The sequence below is a fragment of the Sturnus vulgaris genome, chromosome 6 (assembly GCF_052056855.1).
Source record: "Sturnus vulgaris isolate bStuVul1 chromosome 6, bStuVul1.hap1, whole genome shotgun sequence".
Lineage (NCBI taxonomy): Eukaryota > Metazoa > Chordata > Aves > Passeriformes > Sturnidae > Sturnus > Sturnus vulgaris.
The window spans coordinates 11,851,596-11,867,046 of record NC_142248.1 but is presented as its reverse complement, the minus strand read 5'-3'; the positions used below and the strand labels follow the sequence as shown (position 1 = coordinate 11,867,046).

The window sequence follows — 15,451 nt, the reverse complement described above, 5'->3', positions numbered from 1 at the left end:
GATAATTCATTTCACTTGTGCTTGACAGCGAGAAAATGGTAAGATAGCCTCTTTTTGTCCTATCACCCAGGCCTGCTGTAAACTAGTTATGTAGGCTTTTTCTGTGATAGGTGCAGAGATGAACACACACAGTGTGAGTGCTGTGCTGTGCTCACATGGTGCCTGAGGTGAGTGAAGTCTGCTGCAGTCACAGGAATGGCCAGCTCAGCATGAGTGTGTGAGCCTTCATTCTGAGCAAATTAGTCTGCCTGCTGTTCTCACACATGAATAAAACTATACTAGTCACATGTTAATTTCCCATTTATGCCAGTAGTCAGAGCTGCAAAATGACTGAAATAACCTCTATCAGTCTTTAACTCGGCCAAATCACCAAAATAAAATGTAGGGTAGCCTGGCTTCTGCCCCTTCTGCTTCCCTGAGTGGAATGGAAGCTGAGACCTGACCAGCTGCACCTCTGCCAATCCACTTGCAGGGACAGAATTGCACCAGTGAAAGGCAAAATTGGAGACAATGACATTTTATGGTGCAGCTGAAAACTTCCTGTGGTTCACAGCACCCTCACTATGGGATCATATGCAGAAGGAAAGCAAGGTGGATTTTCACAGCACGAGAGAACTTTGTGTAAATGGAGAGCTACCTGTACAACCTCAGCCCATAACAAAATATATTGACATGTAAATTAACAGACACGAATACACAGAGATGGAAAGAAAGCCAGAAAAATGTTAATCTATTGTTAAAAGAGTTGTTTGGGTTTTTAAAAGTTAAATCATGTGACCTTATTCTGTTTTCAAAATTACACTGTGTCATAAATCAAATTTGCTGGAGAACAGAGGTTAGTAGCATTAATCCTTGAAACATTCATATTTCTTTGAAATATTGCTTGAAAATTATTTTCAGGTCAGAGTTTGCAGCCAGCAGAGGGTGATGTGACTCAGAAGATTTGGTCAATATTTAGTGATCTTCTTGGTAATTTATGTTACTGTAGGCATGTAACATTAGCTGCAATTTGATTTGGTTTGCAACCTTTTTTCTGAATTTCTTTTCACTTGTGTGTTACACTTCTCAAGGAACAAAATTCCATGTGTCAGCACACGTGGAAAAAAAAAAGTGATGAATATTCTTGTATATTTGCAGAATGAAGCTTGCAAATACTTATCTAGGAATATGTTGAAGACACAGGTAAAAGGCTGGATTTCCCAAGAGAGAGGCTGAGCAGGGGATGATGCTTGCTCTGCAGTTTAAGCTTCATCACCTAACTCGTTAGAACCCTCACTTTAAAGGCTGTTAGTGGATTGTCAAAACCTGAGAACAAGTGATGATGTAATCACTTGAATTTTCCACGATGTCAAAGTGATAAACGGGAATGAATGCAGAAAAAAATACTTCTGAAATTGCTCCTTTTGGTGATCTTTCCCTGACTTGTGTGTCTTGTCTTTTTTCCAATGTTCACAAGAGATCTAAAGTACTTTGGAAACTCCTCTTCATCCTCGCTGTTATTTCTTGTGGCAGTAGAAATTTTTTCTGTGTGTGTTCCTTCTTTATCAATAAGCAGACTTGGAAATAACTTGTTTTACAGATGATTTATTTTTTTATTACCTGCCCTACAGCTCTTGGAGTCAGCTGTAATGGATGTGTGCATTGATTTGTCCCATTGTGTGTTCCAGCTCAGGAGACCTGGATGTGCGTTTGGGCTTTAGCCTGTGCATGGAAGAGCAGAACTTCCTGAGGAAAAGGAAGAAATACGTTGCTGCTGCTCTGAAAAAGATTCTTAATTTGGAGGAGGATCTGAAAGAGCATGAGGCAAGCCAATACAGTTCCTGGTAGCAACTACTCTCAGTGGATCAGGGCCTGGCTCACAAATTCAAGCAATAAATAAAATCTCAGCTGAATTAGTCCTGGGCCAGGCCTGGTCACCTAGGGCAAGGCAAGAGCAGCAGTGGCCTGTTAATGTGGCAGAACAGGGGAGGAAGGACAATGTCTTTATAGACCTTAAAATTTCTTAACAACTCCTCAAACAGTCCATTCCTGTTTATTCTGGGTATTGCTCCTGGGTCTCAGGAGCAAAATTTTTAGTTGGGAGACATGAAATAGCTGGAGGATGCTGCCTGTGAAACAAAGCACTTTAACACAGAGACAAGGGTGTGGCCATGGCACCTGTGTAAAGGGTTTTGAGAGGAAGAAACAAAAATCTTCACACAGACATCTGAATAAAAAATCTTGGAGTGGTTTCTGCAGCAAAATAGGTATATTGTTGGGAAAATGAGGGATAGAATAAAACCATCAATCTGGCAAAGAATAGTGCCTCTGAGCCAACAGCATCACTGAGTTGTAGATGAAATAGCTGATTGTAAGTTTAGCTGCATCACTCCAAACACTGTTCCTTACTCTGTAATTGAGTCATAAGTTTTGCAACTGCTAATGCCTAACTGGGTTGCAGAGAATCAGGAAAGTACAAACATACCAACAGCAAGAACACTCTCTAGCTGACAGTTAAAAGAAAAGTGCTGGGGAAAATATGATTCAAAAATATTAGTTTGGATTTCAGAGCAGAGAACAATACAGGAAACAAAGTTTTCAACCAAGCTATAAAGAACATTTTTAACAATTTTTACACAGATATCTGAGAATTTTCTCACACATGGAAAGCTGTTTTCTGAAAAGATCTAATTACTCTGGCTCTCCTATTCATGTATTTAACTTGAATTATGAAATATGGGAAAATATCCCCTCTACCTTATTAACAGACTTACATTTGAACCAAAAAAATATTAGAATTTTAACTTATAATAAAATACGTTAGAAAATATAAACCTCAGAATATAATTTTTGGGGTTTATTCTGACTTTAGTTAAGATTATGAGATTGTCCTCAATATTATTTTATAAAATTTCCTAGATTTAAGGTCTTAAAGAGTTTAGAGTAGGAAGAACATATATTTTCTAATTTTTCTGTGCTTTTGTTTTTTTCATAGAGCAGGAGAATTATTTTCTTCATACTCTATTCATTGGCTTTGGAACACAGATTCCTTTAAGAAATTAGAGGCTAATACTTGAAAGTTATAAATAGACATTTTCCATGGGGCGTGTAAGCATCCACACTGGATGCTAACGGAAGCAAAGAGTGTACTAGATCAGGAAAAGATTAGGAGAAGAATAGTCTGTCTTTTCAATTACACTTGGATCATGGAGGGGGAAACCCTATCAATGACTGTGCTCCAGGACATAGAGTAATTAATGGCCTGGGGCCAGGAAGGCTTTGGCTATTGTGTGGTCTGGCTGATTACAGGTTCTGTGCGTTCCTCTGTGACACTGGTCATTGTTAGAGGCAGAATCATGGATCCCTAATCTGCTCCGGTGTGGTAAATCCTGTATTTTCTATGACAGCTTCTAATAATACACTTTGAGAGAAATTCCGGGGTGATGAGGTTGTATGTTAAGTGAACAATTCCAGTTGTATGTTAGGTGTAAACAGCTTTGCAGCCCATCTTGGTGGGTAAGACATAAGCCTTCCTCCTTGCAGCAGCCAGGTGGTGGCAAATAAACCTTCTGCAACAATCACATCCTTTCCATTCCAAGTAGCATTCCTGCTTGAACCCATGCCTGCAGCCTGTTATCTGATTTCCTCAGTAAGGGCTGTTTGTGTCTAATACCTGCACGGCTTTTGCTCCTTCTGCCTTGCTGTGTTGAGCAGGTGCCAGTGGTGGCCATCACAACCACCGGGGGAGGAACGAGATCGCTCACGGCCATGTACGGCAGCCTGCTGGGCCTCCAGAAACTCAACCTGCTCGACTGCATTTCCTACATCGGGGGTTTATCGGGTACCACATGGTGAGAATGACCCAAACAAGGTTTATTATGCTCTCTGCCCGATACTCTTGGCTCTGTACACCACTGGCTAACATGGCACTTAGCAAAGCAAAAGCATTCCCATCCTCCCCACAATCTACTCTCTGTCCACCTGGAGCAAAGAAGCAAAACATACTGAGTAAGAGATCAATTACCACACTCATCAACTGCTTTTGTCACCACACTGACTCAGTCTATGCCTGATATCTTCATCTAAGTGCTCTATTCCCTTTTCATCTTTTATCACTTATACCTTAGACTAAATGCAATGAATTTGTCTTTAGACTGGAAATTGAAGAAAGATGGGAAGAAGAATTTATGTCTGCCTTTTGCTGGTTATTCTCCCTTCCATTTTGGATTTACAGTGCATCTCCCTCTGGTAAAAGATGTATCTGGGGCTAGAGGAATTAAAATTGTCACAGAAAGTCCAACAAATGATATCAAGTTACTGACCTTAAAGAGACTGCAGATATGGTGGCTTGTTGTGAAGTGCTCTCTTCTCCCAGTGGGCATAGAGCAGATGATGTCATACTTAAAATAACTGAAGTATTTAATCAAGTAGGTTCGAGGTACCCCTACTCCTCCTACACCTGTTTGGAAGTGGAGAATTTTTTTTCACAGAGTTATGTGTCACTTTCTGTAAGTCCAAACTTCAATGGTAGGTTATTCTTTTACTTCTCTGTATGTAAGTGGAGATCTGAATGTGCCTGTCTGTGTTATGATTTCAAGGCGACAAGTAAGAATGGTCATACAAGGACATGCCCAAAACTGCCCAGTTTTCTTGCTGGCACAAGCTGTTAGCAGATACATGGGAACAAATGCAGGACTAGAGCAGAGTAGTAGTGACTGGTCCCTAAAATACTCCCCAACTTCCTAGGACTAGATTTGATGAATACTTGTGGAACCTTTGAATTTAATAGCTTTGGGTCTTGGTTTCTTTTCTCCCGTGTATTTCAAGATAATTTTTGAGCCCATTTTATCACATCCAAACCAGGAAATCTTGGAGGTTTTGTTTGCTCCTGAAATTAGAATGTTTAAGGGTGTTTACTTTTAGGTTGTGAACCCCATAAGAATTAAGAAACAGGCAAACCAGTTGCACATATGATTTCTGAAAGCAAACCACAGCCTTTCTCCTCTTTCATTATTTTCTACTACTATTTCTTCAGGACCATGGCAAACTTATATGAAGATGCTAATTGGTCACAAAAATATCTGGAGGATGCAATCAAGGAAGCTCGCAAGCAAGTAACCAAATCCAAGATCTGCTGTTTTTCTTTGGATTGCCTGAAGTACTATTATAATGACCTGATGGAGAGGACTAAAGAAGGACATAACACTTCTTTCATAGACCTTTGGGGTCTTGTCATTGAATCCATGCTCCACGATAAGGTATTGCTCTTTTCTTCCACATAACTATTGAACTTCTATAGCTAGTGGAGAAGAAAACAAATCCTGGGATGCCATTCAGTACTCCTAATGCAAATATTATTGGTTTAGCAGTTGATTATATATTATATATTCAGATCCATGATTAAAACATTGCTCTAGATTTAAAGAGGTTGACCTTGAACTGAAGGAGCCATGTCATACCAGTCAAAGGTGCTCTTTCTCCTTAAAGAAAGAAGTACCCTGAGAAAAAAAGTACTTTGAATTGTAAATTAATCATTTTGGACATAAAATATTCTGACTAGAAGAAGCACTTAAAAGTTTGAAATAATTTGCTTCTCTAGCATAAATGAAAATATACATTTATAGGATGACCCAGGTATAGACTACATATGGAGATAGTTCACATGGTGAGAAAGACCAATTAAGTTTTAAGAAATTTTGTTTATTTAAAAATACTGTGTCTTAAGCAATTTCCGTCTGGTGTAAGTTTATACAATGAAGTTTTACATTGTCATGTGCAATAGCATATTTTATTAAATATGCATATATTTGCAAAATACCCTAAAATATGATCAGTACTTTGTTAAGACACAGCCAAGGAAAGAACTTTACCTTTCACTTGATATATGATTTTTCCTGGAACTGTTTTTTTGTTTATTTTTTTTCCTGAATCAGCTGAGAACCCATATAGGGTGTAGCTGCTTCTTTTGGGATACTTGCCAAGTTTGGAATATCCCATGGTAGTTATCTCGGAGCAATCCAGAGAATGGAAAGGAGAACCTGGATAAGGCTGGATAGGGCTGATAATTCACAGGATATTATTTGAAGTGCAAGCTGTTTTTCACTTCATTCCATTAACCCTTTTTAATCAAAACCAGAAAGATGAGCATAGACTCTCGGACCAACGGCAGGCAGTGGATAATGGCCAGAACCCACTGCCCATCTACGTGGCCATCAACCTCAAGTCCAACTATAGTGCCCAGGCATTCAGAGGTAATGGTTATGATTTAGATTTCTTAACAAATTTATAATTTAAATGGTCTAAACTAAGATGATATGGATATATTCAGATTTATTAATACAGTAGTTTTTTTATTCTAATTGCAAATAAAACCCCCAATAAGTCATTAAATTTTCAGATAATAGTGACCAGAACTTAAAAAAAAAATCCAGATGTGCTTAGTGTTTAGAATTTGTGTTCTTGATTTTGCTACAATTGGAAACGTAGTTACACCACAAGTGTCAAAGTCACAGTTTATTCTGTCACAAAAACCTTGTCATGAAACAAATTCATATGATGGTTCCACGTGGTCTTATTTTGAGCAATTAAAGAAGAAACTTGGAATTTTGGGGTCCAATGTCAGGAAAAATCAGTATTTCCTCTTACTATTAATTTTCATAGTATTTGCTTAACATGAGCAGCTAAGTACATGACACCAAGTGAATGCTAAGCTCTCTGTCACTAGAGCCCTGAAGGAAACAAGTTATGCATGAGCAACACATACTTTGGGGTAAGATTAACTCTATTAAGGGAATGCCTGTGGTTTCATGCAGACCAGGGCTTTTTTTGCTGTATCACAGCCTGGGACTGCCCTGCCACGGTGTGGAAGGACCTGATGGCATCAGTACTGCTGGCAATACAGACACAGCCATGCCTGGTGAATGGCATGTTATGAGCTAGCCAGTGTCTTTCTCATTGCTTGCCTCCTGGAACTCTTCTGTTTAGTATTATCTAACATGTTATTGCCTTTTTCATGTTGCCACAGAGTGGCTGGAGTTCACTCCCTATGAAGTTGGTCTGCTGAAATACGGAGCTTCCATTCGTGCAGAGCACTTTGGAAGTCAGTTCTTTATGGGAAGGATGGTGAAGAAGCTCTCAGAGACTCGGATCTGCTATATGCAAGGTGACTACTGCCTTGGGGAAAGGTGGTCTCCTGGAGAGACAGCTGGGATGGGTGAGCACATGGTCTGTTGTGGACAGCACTGGGAAGACACTGGCAGACAGGTTCAGCTGGTGTGAGTTTACATTAACAAGGACATACTTACGAAGGATGCCCGCAAAGGTATCCATACAGACAGAAAGGAAGTATCCAATGGGAAGAACTGAAGGTATGTATCAATTAAGATTCTTCTGAGGCCACTCCATCAATCAGCTTCTATTCCTCTTTCACGTTACAGGCATGTGGAGTAGCATATTTTCCATAGATGTGATGTATGTCTGGAATTTGGCTGCTGATTCAGAAGATTTCTGGTGCAGATGGACCAGAGATAGAGTAAAAGATATTGGTGAGATTTTAAATTTTATTGTGCCACTGGCATATATTGGTTATATTCTGTGAAGATGTCTAATGCATAAAAAATGCTGTCAGAGTGTAAAAGATGAGGAAAGAAAAGCACAGATGTCAACTAAGAATTTTTTTTTGCCTGATTTAAAACTAAATTGCGCTTCTTTGGAAAACCTTTGTAAAAGCTGTGCCTTTTTCTGAAGGTTATACAGGCACAATACCAGTCACTATCAGACGTATAAAAGTTATATCAAAAACACATCTTAAGACTGTCAAATTAGGATATGAACCTGTAGTGACTGGTCTCCAAACTGAGTTGATGTTGCTGCTGGGTGACACTGACATGCATTCTGAAGGTGTCCTATTGACACACCTCCTGTACATTTTGGGACTGTTCTCTCTCCTCCACCACATACTACAGTAGAGGTGGGCATCATTTGAGGAAGTTTAGTGTGGAAGGTGGTGCTGACTGCCTGGCAGCCTGCTGCCTGCAGGTAGCTGGTCATTTAATTCGCTGTCTAATGCTGAATTTTATTTGGTGGCATAGACCTTAAGGGCTTATAAACTATGTTTGATCTACTTTTGGAGTGGGGGATGATGGTACCTGTCGTTATTAGTCACTCCATTTTAAAAAATAGTGATCATTTCATAAAACTATCCTAAACTTAAAATTTTTCTTTCCATCTTGCAGCAGAAGAACCCTTTCTGTCTGTGAATCCCTATGAAGTAGACACGTGTCTATTCACTCCCTCGAGTGTCCTGTCCTCTACTCTGCGAGATGTTTTAACAGGACGTCCAACCATTGCACAGTATCCCAATTTTATTAGAGGCTTCCAGCTGCATAACAAGTACCTGGAGAGTGAGGGATTTTCTACCTGGAAAGGCACAGTAAACCAGCATGTTTTTCAGTAATGTTCTTAGAACGTTTAGGTTTCAGAATTCACTTAGGATTTCCAACAAAGAGGAAGAGACGAGACTGACTTCTGAAATGCCACTTCTCCCTTTACAAATAGAAAACATGAAAGCTGCATTTGAATAGCATTTCAGTTTTGGTGGGGGGTGTTGAAGGGTGAAATTGTACCCAGTTGTCTGGGGATTATGTTCCTGTGGATAAAGTGGAGTCAGCCTAAGGCAGAAGGAGAGATCTTCCCTCCAGGGCTAAAGCAGCCTGTGGTGCCCAGGAAGGAGGGAAGGAAAAAGTAGTAGCATGTCACTCACTCCTGAAAATAAATACAGCTAGAGTGAGGGCAAAACTCTCAATTCTTTATTCTTTACCTTCCTTCAGAGGAGAAATCAGTCTTGTGCTTTATTTGTTGTAATGAGAAATAATTATGTTTCAGACACAGTGATAGACTCCCTCCCAAATAAACTGATGGAAACAGCAGACAGTGAGCTCTCCCTGGTTGATACTGGCTTTTTCATTAATACCAGCTACCCACCACTTTTGAGATCGAAGAGGGAGGTGGATGTCATCCTGCATTTGAATTACAGTGGAGGGTCCCAAACACTGGTAAGAAAAGCCATGGTACCTGAGATCCTTTTCCTTCGTGGTCTTTTGGTCTCTAGCACTCGTCAGGTAACCCACCTAACTTTTCAGTACTGGAATGAGAATTAGATTATTATTATCTATTTTATTATTTAGATCACTAGGTAATTTATTTCTCACTAACTAAGAAGGATATTAGAAGATGATGGATATAGGTGTTTTAAAATCATCAAGGCCTTCACTGCAGTGGATCCAAGAGTTTTGAAGAATTGATGGATTATATTCTGGATTATATTATAAACTGCTGGAGTGTTCTGAAACTCTGCTACTGATTTTGGTTAACCTTGTACTGAACAAATTACAAAGGCAATAGAAAGTCCTGACAATATTTTAACAAACTAAATGAGAAAACCTGTGTCTTGGCCTTTATATTTCATACCAATCTTAGGGAAACTAAGTGGCTAATGCCAGACTGATTAATAATTAAAAATAATATAATTAGTGTTGCATATATAATATAATAACAATATAAAAATAAATACAAATTTATAATAAATTTAGGTGTTAAAGTTTTTTTTTTATGAGGTCATATGATATGTTGATAAGTATTTGTTAATAGGCAGCCATTATCAAGCAACACGAATTATGCAGAGGACAGAAAGACTGGGAACGTGGTAAATGAAGAAGTCAAGACAATGCTGCAGAGTAATCTGGACTGATGTGCTCCTTCTCCATTCTTACAATTTCTTTGCCTTCCTCTTCTGAACCTGTTTCAATGGAATTATAAGATTAGACTCGTGGCTTTTGGATCAATTTCCAAGTTCAGAGAAAGGGACTCTTTTTTTTGTTTTGCCTAAAGCAATGTGCAAAATAAGATAAGCTGCAATGACTGGTGTGGTTATAATAGTTTCCATCTGAAATTTAATATCTTGCCAGAGGAAGATTCAAAACTTAGAATATCTTTGAAATATCCAGGTCTCTGGATCAGTTGTGATTGTTTGTAATAATTATATATATATATATATATATACATATATCTTTTTTCATTCATCCAGCCTCTGGATCAGATTGCAAAGTACTTCTCCGAGCAAGAAATTCCATTTCCCAAAATTGAGATAAGTGAGGAAGACAGGGAAAATTTGAAGGAGTGCTATGTGTTTGAAGAGGCTGACAGTCCACAAGCTCCAACAGTGCTTTTTTTTCCCCTAGTAAATGACACCTTCAAGAAATATAAAGCTCCTGGTGAGTCATCTGTGATAGCAGTTTTAATAAAAAGTTGTTTTCCCAGTGAATTCTTTCCATTTCATGTCTAATGTCTCACTGTCATCTCTGACCTTTCAATGCCAGCATGGGTCTCATCACTGACAAAAACAACTGGTCTGTGTCAGTATGTCTGAACTATATGAACTCCAGAATCTTTCTTAAAGCACTTGAGATGAATGTAGGCACTTATTTCACAACAACTACTACAGTGACAGTATGAAAATAAAAATTCCAATACTTGTACACCGGGAGGGGTAGGTTCTCAACACAAGATGTTTTACTCCACAGACATGGACTTGTCATTCACTGATGCTTGCATCTAAGATGAGGAAAAACCTTCTGCTGATTTTGATGTGAAGCTCATTCATTCAAGTTTTTTCACATATTTAAAAGTAATCTCCCAGACTGAGGCTTGAGTGGAAGTGCTCTTTGGTTTTAATTGAAAGATGTCCTCTGAGTGCAATAATTTCTCCTGAACTTTCTGTGAGGTGGCTGTTATTTTATCTAGTACAAGAGTATCTCATTTCCTCTTTGCTTGTGCTTTTCTAGTTTGGGTAAAAAAGACTATGTTGTCCCAGCACTGGTCAAGCATTGCTGCTGCTAATGTTCTGTCTTCAAGGTGTTTGAGTGATGTAAATGTCAAATGATGTAAAATCATATTTGGACAGAGGCTTGATCCAGACGCTGAAGAATACAGTGCTACTAGCACAGTACTTTTACTTGCCTCTGGCAAATTATATCTCTCCTTCCAAGTCTGTCTTTTCTACCTGTAATTATGTAAATGCTGATAGGAGCCACCTACTGCAATAAAACCTTATTGGTGCATCTCCCTGTGGTTTGTCCCCTTAGGTGTGGAAAGGAGTCCTGAAGAGATGGCTGAAGGCAAAGTTGATGTCTCCAGCATCCTCTCCCCATTTACAACGAGAGAGGTGTGTTTCAGTGAAGAGAATTTTGACAAACTGGTGAAACTGACTGATTACAATGTCCTGAACAATGAGAAGTTGATTATTCAGGCCTTGCGCTTGGCAGTGGCACGGAGGAAGCAGAGGAAATATTAATTACCACCACGGAAATATTAATTACCACCACTATCTTCAGCCTGGCATGGGATGTTCCTTGGGTTGTCTGTGGTTTGGTGAGGTCAAGATGTTCGATTCTTATCAGTGATGCTTGCAGTGGAAATCACATCATCCTAAGAACATTCTACTCTATTTACATGGCTCTTCAGACAAACAGATGGGAATTTACCAGTGGATTAATCCAAAACAACCTTCAAAGCAGCAAATTTGTTTTTAGTTTTGTTACCAAGTTACTTTACTAACTGTTATATATTAAATATAAATTATTATAATATTGTGGAAGATTAATGAATTATGTGGCACATTAAAATTTGTATCAAAGTAGTGTTTATATGGTTTGTTTTCTGTGTGGCAGAGCAACAATCCCTTAGACTGGAATTTTTTCGTAAATAACTAATCCATTGTGCTGGTCTTGCTTATTTAATTATTGAAGGTTGTCATCTCTGATTTGATTGTCTGTCCACTATGAGATTTTTATTTAACTGTCTTCACAAATCTTTATGTTTCTGAAGTTAGCATCAGTGTTGTTAAAATTTATAGAGTTTTCACCATCAATAAAAAATTACCCCTGAATTAGATCATCTTTGTTTCAGGAGATCAAACGCCCCCTCTGAGCTGCTGTTCCCAGAGCCACTTACATTCAGCATAAGTAGTAGATGGGTTGCCCAACTTTCCTTCACTTTTCTCTTGGAGTTTCTGCTGACTGTGCTGTCTCACTCATTACCTGCCTCTGCTGTTCCTGAAGGATGTTCCTTGTGATTTCTCCATGTTTCATAAGATGGGAAGTGGCTGTGTTTGCACAAAGTAGGGCAGTGCAAGAGACCCTTTTGGGATCCTTTCCAGAGATACCTTTCACATCTGTTCAACACTTACAGGCAAATGGTCTTTGCAGGGACTGTTCTGGTTTCTCATTATCCAAAATCCTAGAGGTCTTCTGGGGGACAGTAGTCGCCAGACCCCTCTCACAACTCTCCAACAGGCAGATCACAAGCTCAGTCTTTCACAACAGCAGCCTTGTACTGTGGAGCTGTGATTCATGAAGAGACTAGTCACAGGAGCTCAGAAAATGCTTTGGATTATCTTCCTTTTGTTAATAAAAGACTCCCACTGGTGTGAGGAAATTCAGACAGTCGCTAGGGCAGAGCTAGTTTTGAAATCAGGATAGTCTTGACTATCATCAGAAATGACATATTTTTTTGCATGGAATGAAGTTCTAGGTAATGGATGGTAGAAAAGGATTATTTAATTTTTTTCCTAAAATAATAACCAGCCAATGGGGCATCTAAGAGCAGTTTGGGTTGAGGAGGAGAAAGAGTGGGCAATGTTTTTCACTTATGAGCATGTTCATTGTGTTCATACACCTGAAATTCTTGAAGGAGCATGATGTAATTCTGTTTTCAGGTACAGTATTGTATGTTTAAATCTAGATTATTGTCCCTGCATGTGTGAGGCAGCTGTGATTGTGGTTTTGGTTCAATACATGAGAATAGCTAGTTCATGGGATACTTCTGGGTCCTTTCTAGAGATACCTTTGGGTTTGCTGTCATGGTTTCCTAGACCTTTTTGCAGGAAATGAAAGAGAGTAGGATGGAGGATGTTTCAGTCTATTTTACAGGGGAAACTTGCTCAACAATAGGATGGAAAAAAGCCAGGTAGGTGCAATATGCAGCCTGAGACTGATTAATGCTGCTTTTCTTTGTGTTCTGCTGGCTGACATGAAACCTGCCTTTCCCTCTCTTAGAGTTCCTACTACTTTCAAACTCTTCAGTTTCCCTAGTATTTCAATATTGTCTTTTGAAACAGAGTACCAATAGTGATTGATTTATATATATATATATAATATATATAATATATATAATATATATAATATATATATATAATTTTTAATTTCAAGACATTCAAGATCACCAATAAAAACATGCAGGCTTCAAACTGAGCTTTTGCCATCTCTCTAGGAATATTTTCCTTTTGGGTTACCTTCCTCTGACTACTGCTTCTTGTGACCTGTTAGTTACCCATCCTTAATATGTTCAAAATTTGTCTGGGTGACATTTGTTGGATCTAGTTCTTAGGATAGAGTGTCTTAAAGTGCCAAATATTTTAGGAAATTAAAATTATATCATGTCACTGAAGTCACCTTTATCAATTGGTTTTAAATTCACTGCAAAGTGAAATGAGATTATTTTGAAATGGATTGATCTGTTAATTTTTATAATAACAAGGATGATTTTAAAAAGACAAAACCAAACCCCAAACCCCCCTTTTTTTAACTTCTTGTGTACCAATTTGGTGTACTCCCTCAATGGGGCAGGGACCATGTCACATGCTATGTTGTGCCCTGTGCAGTGAAGTCTTATAAATGTGATGACATAAATAATTTGTGAGAACATGAGGAGTAATTAACATTGATTTCAACATTCATTTCACCCTCCCAAATATATCCTCTCAGAGGTCATTCACTGAAGCATCTTAAATCAGATACACAAAGTAATAAAATTTTTGTGAAAGTAAGTGAGCTTTTAAAGCTTCTTCTTTACAAGGGAAACTCTCTTACAGGTTCAACAGGTGTCTTGGGAATTTTTTCATGCAATATTGTCACTGCAATATCTGCTTGGCTGAAAGATAATTTACTGCCTGAATAGAGCAAAATGGAAGGTGAAATGGGGATGGCAAAATTTATTTCAGGTGTGTCTTTAAGCAAAGAACACAGACTCCCTAAAAGCAGTGAAAGCTATAAAAAGGCTTTTCTATGCACATTGATGTGTTGGGATGCCCTTGGCCAAAGAAGTCCTGGGAAGCCAGATGGTCCCTGGATGCTGCCAGTCACCTCCCCACAAGGGACTGCAGTTTGACAGCTCACTTGTGGGCAGCAAGAGCATTGTGGCCTCCTCAAAAAGTGATGAGGATGCTTAAAAGTGTAAAACATTTGTTCAGTGCCTATAACCTCGAAGGGAAAATCACTTTTCAGTCTCTTCAATCTAACTGCAAGTGCAGAGCCCGTGTTCCTGCAGAGCCCGGTGCAGGTGTGCAGCTCAGCTCCCGGGCACAGAGGAGGAGGAAGAGGAGGAGGAGGAGGAGGAGCTGGGGATTGCTCAGAGTGGTGGTGGTGGGGTGAGGCTGCGCTGAGTCAGGCACTCACACACCTGCCTGCCGGCTCCTGGTGCTTAAAGCACAGGGAGCTGCCTGCCCGCGACTCCTCGGGACACATCCCCAGCACCTGTCACAGCTGGCTCACACGGGCAAAGGCCACCATGGGGCTGCTGTACAGCAAGAGCCAGGTAAGACAGGGCCAGAGGGGGCTCCACAATGAGCTCAGCATCGGGGGCAGAGGGGACCCGCTCCAGGAGGGGGGGTCTTCACCTCTTGTGTCTTCAGCTCTGAGAATTATCCAGAGCACAGAGGCTGGGAGCAAAGCAGGGTTTCTTCCTGACTGGGTTTTTTGAGTACTTTGTGTTTTGGCCTTCAAACACAATGATGCAGTAATTTACTATTTTGAAAATTCGCAATTAATAAAAATAGATACCTTTTTGCTTCCACCCAGCTGGGCTAGGCAAAACAACACACTGAGGAAAAATAAGGTGTTATCACTAATGTCAATGAATGCAAAGGGAAAGTAAGGAAACTAATATCATGTGAGATATTAAATATAAGTCTTAAAAGTGGTGGCAGTTTTGGGACATAAGGGAATGAATGGTAATGTATTGTTATATACTGATCTATCTATTTGTTGGAGTGGTACTCCCTGCTCTGTAGGTAGTGTGCATGAACTGTCTCTTATACATATTTGTAGCATCACTACTCAATTTTGCTCTTTCCTCTTGGTTTGTGGTGTGGTTTTTTTGGAGGTTTTTTTGGGGTTGATTTTTCTGTTGTTGGTGGGATTTTTGGTGGAGTTTTGTTGGTGCTGTTGTTTGGATATTTTTTAATTTTTTTTTTTTTTGGTATTTTTTGTAATTTAGAGCATTACATGTGCAATTTTTCCTCCTTTTATTCCTTTAAGAAGGACAATTATCTAGGGAAAAAGGTACCTCAACTTCAGCTCCAATGTATTAGTACCACATTTGTCTGATCCTTGCTTAATATGAGAGTATGACAAAAATC

At 39.2% G+C, this 15,451-nt stretch overlaps 1 protein-coding gene across 2 annotated transcripts in view; it reads left to right on the top strand.

Annotated features, from left to right (window-relative positions):
- Nucleotides 1-11,674, top strand: part of LOC106848942 (cytosolic phospholipase A2 epsilon-like) — a 32,941-nt gene extending 21,267 nt beyond the window's left edge. For both annotated transcript variants that reach the window (XM_088166996.1, XM_014869201.2), the window contains 11 exons: nucleotides 1-38; nucleotides 1,668-1,803; nucleotides 3,694-3,830; nucleotides 5,015-5,237; nucleotides 6,116-6,230; nucleotides 7,004-7,141; nucleotides 7,416-7,523; nucleotides 8,214-8,405; nucleotides 8,863-9,032; nucleotides 10,064-10,250; nucleotides 11,121-11,674. In XM_088166996.1, coding sequence (XP_088023122.1) covers nucleotides 1-38; nucleotides 1,668-1,803; nucleotides 3,694-3,830; nucleotides 5,015-5,237; nucleotides 6,116-6,230; nucleotides 7,004-7,141; nucleotides 7,416-7,523; nucleotides 8,214-8,405; nucleotides 8,863-9,032; nucleotides 10,064-10,250; nucleotides 11,121-11,329 — 1,653 coding nt within the window. In that variant the 3' untranslated portion in view covers nucleotides 11,330-11,674. The remainder of the gene's footprint in view (nucleotides 39-1,667; nucleotides 1,804-3,693; nucleotides 3,831-5,014; nucleotides 5,238-6,115; nucleotides 6,231-7,003; nucleotides 7,142-7,415; nucleotides 7,524-8,213; nucleotides 8,406-8,862; nucleotides 9,033-10,063; nucleotides 10,251-11,120) is intronic.
- Nucleotides 11,675-15,451: the final 3,777 nt, after the last annotated feature.